The sequence below is a fragment of the Balaenoptera musculus genome, chromosome 12 (assembly GCF_009873245.2).
Source record: "Balaenoptera musculus isolate JJ_BM4_2016_0621 chromosome 12, mBalMus1.pri.v3, whole genome shotgun sequence".
In the NCBI taxonomy this organism is placed as follows: Eukaryota; Metazoa; Chordata; class Mammalia; order Artiodactyla; family Balaenopteridae; genus Balaenoptera; species Balaenoptera musculus.
In genome coordinates this window covers 2,477,790-2,489,384 of record NC_045796.1, presented here as the reverse complement: position 1 = coordinate 2,489,384, position 11,595 = coordinate 2,477,790, and the positions used below count along the sequence as shown (strand labels likewise).

At 46.0% G+C, this 11,595-nt stretch overlaps 1 protein-coding gene across 1 annotated transcript; it reads left to right on the top strand.

Moving 5' to 3' along the window:
* The first annotated feature begins 1,750 nt into the window (after positions 1-1,750).
* On the top strand, positions 1,751-10,966 carry CCR6 (C-C motif chemokine receptor 6). Its single transcript, XM_036871942.1, has 4 exons — positions 1,751-1,888; positions 4,435-4,533; positions 9,264-9,373; positions 9,472-10,966. The coding sequence occupies exons 3-4, from the start codon at positions 9,365-9,367 to the stop codon at positions 10,588-10,590; spliced, it is 1,128 nt and encodes a 375-aa protein (XP_036727837.1). The 5' UTR covers positions 1,751-1,888; positions 4,435-4,533; positions 9,264-9,364; the 3' UTR covers positions 10,591-10,966.
* The last annotated feature ends 629 nt before the right edge of the window (positions 10,967-11,595 follow it).

The window sequence follows — 11,595 nt, the reverse complement described above, 5'->3', positions numbered from 1 at the left end:
CAGGGGCTTCTCACTGCGGTGGCTTCCCTTGTGGAGCACGGGATCCAGGCACGTGGGCTTCAGTAGTTGTGGCTCATGGGCTCAGTAGTTGTGGCTCGCGGGGTCTAGAGCACAAGCTCAGTAGTTGTGGCGCACGGGCTTAGCTGCTCCGCGGCATGTGGGATCTCCCCGGACCAGGGCTCGAACCCGTGTCCCCTGCATTGGCAGGCAGATTCTTAATCACTGTGCCACCAGGGAAGCCCCCTGCCTGGAGTTTCTTAAAGTGCCTGGTGTGGGCTGTGACCCTTGCCTCCCGCTCGTGGGGCCCATTCTGATTTTTAGGACATGTATTATTGGGCATTCTTTTCATTTTTGAATGAAGTAGTCAATTAGCTGTTAGTTTCTGAGATACCTTCTTTTGCATATTGTACCTAATGAAAATGGTACTAGGAAGCCATACTGTTTAATTGCAAAAAAAAAAAAAAAAAAAAGTAAATTAGCATTTAAAACACTATGTTAAAAATGTTAATCTAATTAAGTAACATTAAGTTTTCCTTGAAGTAACACTTTTTTTTCCTGGGTGGTAACAAAATCTTTGAAATGTGACAATTGAGAGGCAGAGACTCTCACCATATGCATACATTGAATCTTGGGACTTTAGTACATTTACTTTTCATTTAAAAGAGTAATATATTTGTGGTTTCAAATCTTAAATGCAAATGTCATATGAAGGTTCAACTTATCACTGTGTGTCTCTATAAACGGAAGAAAAGCCATTCAAAGATATATCTTTTAATAATAGATGATTTCTAAGTATGTCCACGATGAGAAAAGAATCCATCAGGAGTTAGTGCAAGGCCTGTGTACTTTTCCTTTCATGCAATTTCTGAGTGGTGGATACACTCCTAGTTGGAGGCCGGTGTGGAGACCAGCTTGCTGCCTAAAGATAGGGAATCTGTTCGCCTTAGTGATATCCCTCACCAGCTCGCCCTGGCAGGCAGTGCCAGCGCTGGACAGAGCCTGGAGCTGCTGGCCACCGGGCGGCATGTGGGCCTGGCATTTATACTTGTCTTGGAAGGAAGGAAGGAAGGAAGGAAGGAAAGAAGGAAGGGATAGCTCCTCTAGGTCAGCTTTTTCCAAAGTGTTTTCCAAAGAGCACCGACTCTAAAGTTCCTGTGAGTGAGCAGGTTGGGAATGTGTGGTTGGTCAGCAAGGCTCTGAGCCGTGGTAATAAACGGTGACATAAATATACAAGAGGAGGATGCAGGTGGTAGCGCTGCCCAATCCTACTCAACCCCAGAGCAATCTTTCCCCTGCTCTTCCTCTCTCCCTCTCTCCCGCTGTTCTTTGTACCCAGAGCATCTCCCGGGAACTCACTTTTAAGTGCTGATCTAAATTCCAATGATCTAAGTTGCTGGATGCTGGAATTCCCGGTGAAGCCACAGTTCTCACACACAAATGTGCATTAGAGTAACCCGGAGACAGTGTGAAAGGAGATGGTCCACGATCACAGCGGACATGCACAGGACTCCAGAGCTTACCTCACCTCCAACTTTACTGATGACTCAGAAGACACAGGCAAGCATAGGCACGGGGTGACATCGCTTTCCTGGAGGGGCCCCGAGCCATCAGATACAGCTTACTGGACATGGGTTTTGGTTTCAGATCAGTGCGAAGTGTTACGAGCGGTACATGTGAAAACACTGCTCCCAGGGCTTCGCAGGTTTTACCCGCTCACCGCACAGCTGGAGACTGCCTCTTTCCCGTGCCCCGCACCCTCCCGCGGACCGGGCTCCAGCGGCCCCCACGCTCCACATCCAGGCACAAGGGTGTTGTCTGCCTCACAGCTTCTCCGTCAGGGACTCCACAGGCAAATGCACTTAGCGTGGTTCCAAGGAGGCCGGTCAAGGTTAGTCCTGCCCCCGTGTCTCCAGCTGGAAGGGAGAGTTGCACCTGCTTCAACCCTTTCCTCACCAAACAGCTCATCACCAGAGACTCTGATTCAGCAGGTCTGACCCACCTCACACCCAACTCGTGTTCTGTAAGGACTCACCACTCTGCCTGCCAGAGAGTTTGCCATCCCCCAAGGCAGCGCGTGCCATTCTTACTAAACGGTTCAAATGTTCTTTCTAATGTTCAGTCAAACCTGTGGATACCGTCTCCACTCCCTGGGCACATTCTTACCCTGTGCGGGGACGTGTAAGCCTAGACCCTCTTTCAAATGACAACCTTGCGGGTAGTTGATGACCTCATTCCTACCTGGCCCTCCCTCCTTTCAGGTGGAACATCTCCAGTTCTGACACATGGGGGTCTCTCTTCACCATTTTTTTTGCTGCACCATAGCCGCTTGGCTTCAATTGATTCCAGCTGGCCATTTTTTCCGTAGCTCAACTCAAAATTACTATGTAAGTCTGATCAGCGTAGACTTGATGAAACTATGACGTACCTCATTCTAAGCCTTGCAATAATTTGGCCTAAAAATAAAACATCAATTACTTTTAACAGGCTACATTTATTGAGCATTATTTTAGTTTTCTATTGCTTCCATAACAAGTTACCACACATATATTTAACTCTCAGTTCATCAGAGAAGGTACGAAATATCTATTTTAAAAATGTCTTAATATCACAATTTTTGTAACAGAAAGTCCGCAGATTCTTTCTCCAAAAAGCTGACTATTGCTGCTCAAGATTTGAGGTAATTTACTTGAGGAAAAAAAAAAGGTTCTTTCCACGTTGTGGTGCCCCAGATGCCAATCTGTCACCAACACAATTTTCTCCAAACAACTCACATGATTTTTGTAATGAAAATGGTGGTCTGGGGCAGGGTGAATTATTTCCAGTGACTGCGAGTGCCTTGCACACGTGTCAACCTGATAGCAGTCCATTTTGAGAACACTGATTCTCAACCACATTAGCATTACGTTTGTCGTCATCCAGATTTCTATATTGTTGACACCCAACAGTTATGTAACACGATCCCTGAAAGATGCAGAACTTACAAATTTGGGTTATTGTGATTTATTCTGCCATTCTAATCAGAAATAAGAGTAAATCAAAGGAAGTTAAAATAATGTCTCAGGAATAGACATAATTCAGACCAAACTTCTAAGGTCTCTGCTTTGGAGTGCACCCCCCGGCAGCATGGCCTGAATATCCGGTTTCTTGCGGTGCCAGCTTAGACCCTCCTGCCGACATTCATGACAAAGCCTTTCCTGACCCTGGCCTTCTCCTTACCAGAGGGAACCCCTTGTTTTTCTGTACACCCCACTATTGTTGCTAGTATTGCACAGTTTTATAATGATTTGTTTACCTGGCAGCTTCTTGAAGCTGGAGCTTATGTTCAATGCATCTTTGCATCCTCTGTGTCTCTCCTCAGTAGATACTCATAAACATTGGTTGAACTGAATTCAATTTGAATTCAGGAAACATCATCTACCACAGTGTGGTTAAAAAATATCTCCCCTAAGTGGGGTTCCCGCTGGGCCGAGCATGCTGGGTCATCCCTTACCGCATTTTAACTGGGCTGCCATTCCCACCGTTGCCAACCCCACCTCCATACGGTATGAAGGCCTGACACCCCAGCACCCTGCAGCTGCGTCTCACCAGCACCCGTGTCGCCTCCCCAGGTCTGGACTCCGTCTGGGCTCGGTCCCTGCACAGCTGCCCAGTAGCGCGGTCTCCACGGCAGCCCTGTGTCCCCGCTTCCGCGGCATCCCCTCCTGCTCTGCTCCCAGCCCCCTTCCCACGCACCTGTACCCCGCCCCTCCCTCAGTCTGTACCTTTTCCTCCTTCTGGAGTCCTTGAAAGTCCTTCTTCCCACACACCTTCCACAACCTGCTCAGTCCCGTGTAAGGACAAGCCCCCCGCATCAGCGCATTTGTGTGAAGCTGTGTGCACGTTATTTTTATTAGCGTTTTGAGGCATAATTTATAACAATAAATGTCACCAATTTGAAGTACACCCTTCAGTGGGTTTTGACAACAGTCACCATCCTGACAGGGAGCATCTCCAGCACCACGAAAAGTCCCCGAGCCTGGTCCAGCCGGTCTCTTCTTCCTATCCCTCACCCACGGCAATCACCGACTTGGTTTCTGCCACTATTGTTTTGCCTTCTCTAGAATTTCATATAAATGGAATAATGCGGTGCATGGGTCTTACATGTTTGACTTCTTTACCCAGAAAAATGCTTTGGTAATTCACATGTGTGGAGCGGGCATCAGTAGCCACTTTTCATCTTCCGACTGCGTTCTAGCGCGTGGATGGGGTGCAATTTACACATCTGTTCCCCAGCTGATGGGCACTGGGGTTCTTTCCAGTTTGGGGCTGTTAAGAATAAACCTTTGAGTACAAGTCTTTCATTTTCATTCTCCCGGGTGAACACGCAGGGGTCACTTGTGGTTCACGTGGTAAGTGTGTGTTTAACTTATGAGAGACTTTGACTTGTTTTCTCAGAGCGGGTCTCTGTGCTGCATCCCCACCACTTTGATGAGAACACGAAGCTCCACATCTTCTTCCACAGTCTTGTTTGCCTTTTGGATTTTAGCCAGTCTGGTGAGCATGAAACGACTTCTTATTGCAGTTTTAATTTGCATTTTCCTAATAATTAATGACATGGAGTGCCTTTTCTTGTGCTTATAAATACATCTATGTATTTTCTTTGGTGAATCGACTGAAAATTTTTGCCTGATTCTTCTTGAGTTGTTTGTCTTCTTGACATTGAGTTGTAAGAATGCTTTGAATATGCTGGCTACAATGATCAGATATAAATATACAATTTTTTCCCCATTCAATTGTCTTTTTCATTTTCTGAAGCCTTTCGAAGGGCAGAAGTTTTAAATTCTGATCAGTTACAATTTATCAGTTTTATAACAGTTCATGCCTTGAGCAATTTATACAAGAAATCTCTTTCATTCCCGAGGGCGTGAAGATTTTCTCCTATGTTTTCTTCTAGATGTTTTATGGTTTTAACTCTCACATACAGATCTATAGCCTATTCTGAATTATTTTTTTGCCTATGGTATGATATAAGGGGTATGGATCAACTTTTATACATGAATATCCAGTTGTTCTGGCACCATTTACTGAAAAGACTGTTTTTCCCACTGAATTACCTTGGTAGTTTAGTTAAAAATCTGTATTTATTCTGTTCTATTGATTTATGAATCTATCCTCTTGCCAATACCACACTGTCATAATTGCTGTAGCTTCATAGTAAGTCTTGAAATCAGGTATTGTGAGTCCTACAATTTTGTTCTCTTTTTCAAAGTTGTTTTGGCTATTCTAAATCCCTTGAATTTCTTAATAAACTTTAGATTTACCTTGTCAATTTCTACAAAAACCCTTGCCACAATTTTGATTTGGGTCTTGTTGTATCTGTAGATCAGTTTGGAGAGAACTGATATTTTAACAATATTGAATTGTTTAATCTACATATGACATATCTTTCCATTAATTTAGATTATTTAATTTCTCTCAGCAACGTTTTGTAGTTTTCAGGATATGTATACATTTTGGTGGATGTATTCGTAAGTATTTCATTTCATGTTTTCTGATGCTAGTATGATTTATTTTTCAGTTTCAATTTCCAAATGTTGCTGGGGCATAGAATTACAATTGATTTGTGTCCATCATCGGTGTCCAGTCTGATGTTAATCTTAATCAGTGTATTTTTTTTTTTTTTTTCTGCACCGTGAGGCATGTGGGATCTTAGTTCCCCAACCAGGGATTGAACCCGTGCCCCCTGCAGTGGAAGTGTGGATTCTTAACCACTGGACTGCCAGGGAAGTCCCCCAGTCAATGTATTTTCATTTTACATATTGTGTATTTCACCTATAGGATCTTTCTTTAGGTCTTTTTATATTTTTCATGACACTCCTCGTCATGTTTATGCCTTCCTCTACCTTCTTGATCATATGGAGTATATTTACAGTAGCTGTTGGAGCATCTTTTTCTGCTAATTCTATCATCTCTGTCATTTTTCTGTTTCTTTGTGTAGATCATGAGTCACACTTTTCTGTTGTTTTAAATGTCTGTGCTTTAGTCAGTTTGAGCTACTATAACAAATTACCACAAATTGTTGTTTGTTGCTGAAACAACAAACATTTTATTTCTCACGTTCTAGGGGTTGGGGAATCCAAGATCAAGGCCCCAGAGGATCCAGGTCTGATGAAAGCTTGCTTCCTGATCTGCAGTCTTCTCACTGTGTCCCCACAAGGTGCAGAGCAGAGAGAGGAAGCAAGCCCTGTCGTGTCTCTTCTTGTAAGGGCACGAATCCCATCATGGGGGGAGGCCCCATCTCCACCTGCCATCACACTGGGGATTCAGCTTCAGCATACAAATTTTGGGGAGCTGCAAACATTCAATCTACCATGGTCTGGAAATTTTTGTTTGGGTGCCTGACATTATGAATTTTACATGTTGAAGGCTGAATTTTGTTTATTTCTTTAAATAATTTTGGGCTTTATTCTGGAATGTAGTTGTATTATTGGAATCAGATGGATCATTTGAGACTTCCTCTCAGGCTTTGCTCTGGACGGCAGGTCCAGAGCAGCATTTAGGTCAAATTATTTTAACCCCATTGCTCCTAGAATGGCACCCTTCTGAGGATGCTCCCAGGGCCCTGGGGTGTGGAAGGTCATGGTTGCCACTGATGCCGAAACCCCGCCTCTCTTTACTGGTGCCGAATAGAAATGCGGAGACAGAGTTTTGGGTGAAGTAGAAAAGAGTAGCTTTTATTGCTTTGCCAGGCAAAGGGGGCCACAGCAGGCTAGTGCCCTCAAGATGTGCCCTCCCTTGAGAGTAGGAAAGGCTCTTATAGTCTAGGGGCGGGAAATCGGGCAGCAGACAAGGGTGCAAGTGGCACATTCTTCTTGACTTCAGGAAAGTTTCAAAACCATCAAAGCTGGCGTCAGGTGGTCCCAGGATGGGCTCTGGTGGTCCTTGAGGCTATCGTGCCATGACCTTCTTTCTGGAATGAAGAAGGCTCACAAAGGGAGGGGTTGTTAGGGAGTGTTTTCTCCAAGAAGTAAACACCAGGTGCATAGTTCAGTTCTAACCAGAAAACAATCATTTTCAAACAGCAGTTAAGCAAGAAGAAAAAGAAAAAAAAAAAAATCTGTGGGAGAGAGTGGCCGGATGGGCTAAAAGAATAAAGTTTAACATGATGGAGGCTATCAACTAATTTCTGTTGCAACAGCGATCTGGCCATGGGAGAGCTAATTCCAGCCTGGGAGAGCTCCGCGAACCCCACTGCCCATCCTTTCTGGTGGCTCTTCCCCCAGTCGTGTGTCACTTCCTCTTAAGGACACCACTCTGCTGGTCTCCTCATTTTTCTGTGTGTAGGGCCTCCTCTCTCAGCCGCCCGGCCTCCCTGAATTCTGGTCCCTGTCTCCTCCACTCCACAAGAGGGCCATTCTCTGGGTTACCCCCTGCTCTGCACTTGGGAACTGCTCCCCTTGACAGCTGGGGGCTTCGCAGAGCTCAGACCATTGCCCACTTCACTGGTCTCCTGTCGGGGACCATAGTCCTGTGATGTCTGTCATCTAATGTCTGAAAACTGTGATTTAATGCATTTTATAGGCTTTTTTGGTTGTTTAATGCGGTAAGGTGCATTTGGTTTCTGTTAATCCATCATGGCTGGAAGCACAAGTCTTGAGTTTTGATTGATACGTTTAATCTGATAATCTGATCGACGTGTCTACTTCCTCAACATGCTTTTGCAGCACAGAAGCTCTGTATTATGCGTCTTCTGCATGCTCTGAAGTGCCCGTTAGAACTCTACACTTGCAGGCAATTGCAAAAGTGCAGAGGGGAGCCCAGCCTCCCTGCAGTCCTGTGTCCAGAGCAGGGACCGGAGCGGCAGCAAAGACTCAGTCTCCAGGCATCAGGGAAGGAGTGGGTTCAGGCCACCTGATCTGTGTTTGGGAAGCAACAACAGGAGAATCAAATGATACCAGAAGTATGTTCAGAAAATCCTTCAGGGTGACCTCTGTGATCTAGCGAATCCTTCCCCCAGATGTCAGTGTTGACTCTGGAGGTGGGGACTGACTTGGCGCAGGTAGATGGGTTATGGGACACATTTCTCCTTCTTGTCTGAGCCTCTGAGGCCCGCATTCCTGTTGTTCCTCCGTCTTCTTGACCTTGCTGGGCCACATGGCAAGGGGGGAGCTAAAGGAGGAGAGTGAATGCGCATTTCACAGGAGTATCAGGATTCCAGGACAGGGATTTTGTCGGGGGTGGGGCTGCATAATAAAGCAGGAGGATGAACAACACCAAGTAAAGAAGGACAAGTGAGTATGGGAAGAGCAAAAAATCCTTCTTTCCTTCCTGTTTGCTTCAAATGCTAGATTTCAGAGTCCTGCGTGCTGAGAATCCAGCTCCATCCTTTCTTAGTCTCCTGGTGAATTTCTTGAGCCTGGACCCCGTGTCACCCCTCTTGGCATTCCCAGCATGTCACATGCTCCATCAAGGTTGTTTGGTAGTAGTCAGGCTGACCCGGCCAGGCTGGTCACACCGTTTCACAAACATGCAGCGCTCAGTATGCCTTTTCAGCCAGAGCGGTCACCTGCAGGTGACCTGTTCTCCAAGGACCCAGAGTGGGCCTGTCCACAGAGCCTTCCCTAACCACGCCAACCTGCACCTTCCTTCCCAAACTCTGGTTTCTGAGGGTTATGATGTGCTTGCCCCAGCAGATTAGTGGTTGTTAGCTAGACTGACCATTGGACATATCTGTGGCTTTTAAGGATTATATATATAAAACCATAAATATATACCCAGCCTTTAATATTATATATAATAATATCGGGCTAGGACTATGAATTATAAGTATCCTAGCAACATCTACACTTCGATAGGTTTTGTTCAGTGGAATCTTGTGAATGTAATTAATTTGAATTTTGCAGAAGATTTTTCTGCAGATCAAATCTGTGGTTTTCCTGATATCACCCTTTTTTATGCTCTAGATCAGTGATCGGCACATCACAGCCCATGGCACCGTGTCTGGTCTGCCCACCCATTTGTGTAGTTGTCTGTAGCTGCTTTCACGCTGTACCCGCAGATTTGAGTAGCTGTGTCGGAGACTATATGACCTGAAGATCCTAAAATATGTACCACCTGGCCTTTTACAGAAAGAGGTTGCTGACACCAGCTCTAAATGAATATTTCTGTGTAAAATAGTATGCTGTGCACTGTTTGTGTTGAAATGGGAAGAAACCCGTTTCCTTAATTCTCTGGCTCTCTGAGAATTCTTAACTGTATTGCATTTCGCTTTCGTTCCCCCTTAGATTCACTTCTCTCCTGTTCTCTCCACTGTGAGCCAGAGGACTTGAAAGTCCACTCCCCTTGCATTCCAGGCCCGGACTTTCCGCCCAGGTCAAGCACCACCATGAGCGTGGTGAGCAGCTTTTTTATTTTGGTTGGGAGTATAATTTCGGTCAGTTGTGCTCCTTGAAAACTACACTACTGCTAACTCTGTCTTTGTTCACTTTCCAGGAACCCATGAATTCCACCAACATCTACGACGCAAATGAGGATTATTTTGGGTTGGCTAATAGTTCAGATTATTCACTCGATGTTGATAGCTTTCTGTGTTCCTTGCAAGAGGTCAGAAAGTTCTCTGGGCTATTTGTGCCACTCGCTTACTCCTTGATATGTGTCTCTGGCCTCCTGGGCAATATTTTGGTGGTGGTCACCTTTGCTTTTTATAAGAAAGCCAAGTCTATGACAGACGTTTATCTCTTGAACATGGCCGTCGCAGACATACTCTTTGTCCTCACCCTCCCGTTCTGGGCAGTCAACCATGCTACTGGCGAGTGGATTTTCAGCAACGTCATGTGCAAACTGACCCGGGGCATCTACGCCATCAACTTTAACTGCGGGATGCTGCTCCTGACCTGTATCAGCCTGGACCGCTACATCGCCATCGTGCAGGCCACCAAGTCCTTCCGGCTCCGGTCCAGAACTTTGGCTCACCACAAAGTGATCTGTTTGGTCGTGTGGGTGGTGTCGATCCTCATCTCCAGCTCGACCTTCATGTTCAACCAGAAATACAAGCTACAAGGCAGCGACGTCTGCGAGCCCAGGTACCACACCGTCTCCGAGCCAATCCGCTGGAAGCTGCTGGTGCTGGGACTTCAGCTCCTCTTCGGCTTCTTCATTCCGCTGGTGTTTATGATATTTTGCTACATGTTTATCGTCAAGACCTTAATTCAAGCTCAAAATTCTAAAAGGCACAGAGCCATCCGCGTGATCATAGCCGTGGTCCTTGTCTTCCTGGCTTGCCAGATCCCGCATAACATGGTGCTTCTTGTGACCGCCGTCAACCTGGGCAGGACGGACCGCTCATGCAGCAGCGAGAGGCTGCTGGGCTACACCAGGAACATCACCGAGGTCCTGGCTTTCCTGCACTGCTGCCTCAACCCGGTGCTCTATGCCTTCGTCGGTCAGAAGTTTAGAAGCTACTTTCTGAAGATCATGAAGGACCTGTGGTGTGTGAGGAGGAGGCAGAAGTCACCGGGCTTCTCCTGCTCCCGGCTGCACTCGGACAACTTCATCTCCCGGCAGAACAGCGAGACCGCGGACAACGACAACCCGTCCTCCTTCACCATGTGACGCCCCCCGGGCTCGGCGCGGACGGGCGAACAGACAGGACAGAAATGCACGGGGAATGTGGACGTGAAGCAGAAGCGAGCGGGTCTTTCCTGCAGGATCAGGGCTGCCCGTGCTCGGGTTGTTGGCAGGCACTCATGGGCAGCGTCCCCCAAACTCACTCGACGGGGAGGCTCTGTGCCCCGGTCCCTGACGGCTGGCCTTCTGCAAAGCAGGCTTCGGGAAATGCTGAATGAAAACGAACTGCTGACAAACGTGAGCTCTTTCAGGAATATTCACGGAGCAGCCCTAGACCACGATGTCTTCTGGTCATCGCAAAACATCCCATGGCTTAAAAAACCAAAATGGAAAAAACAAACGAAAGCCCTCGTGTAACTCATTTTAGGCAAAAGGTTAAACATTTTTCCATCGCGATGGTTACTGTTGGTAATCGTAATAGCAAAATGGGCTGGCTTGAGCTTTATCTCATTTCCCTGTGAAAAAGTGTGAGCTTTTTCTCATTTCTCAAGCATGAGCTCATAAAAAAGCAGAAGAAAAGCAAGCTCAGAGACAGAAGAGGTGGCTGCATAAGTACTAGTGACACTTGTCACGGTGGATAAGGCAGTTGAGGTTGTAACAGGCCGTCAGGAAGTGTAAGTTTGCTTCATTTCCCTCTGTTATTGGAAATTCTCCTCTAAAAATCCATTAGACTGCATGCATTTAGCATACAGAAGGGGCTTAATAATTACTTGTTTAACAAAATGTAATAAAATTGGAGCTTATAGTGCAGTTTAAAGAGTTAGTCGTTTAAATTTTTTTTTTTTAATAAATAGAGTACTTTTTAAAAAAGAACCAGGAGACTTTACTGAGACAATAATGAAAGAACTTTTGTTCATTTCCATCATGGAGTTGAAGAAAGATGTGTGGAGAGGGCTCTGGTCGTGACGAGCTTCAGATTAGCTTCTCAGAGAGCTTGGATCACGTTGGCTTCTGCTGCAGTAAAGTGGTTTTACCTAAAGTCTGAGCTTA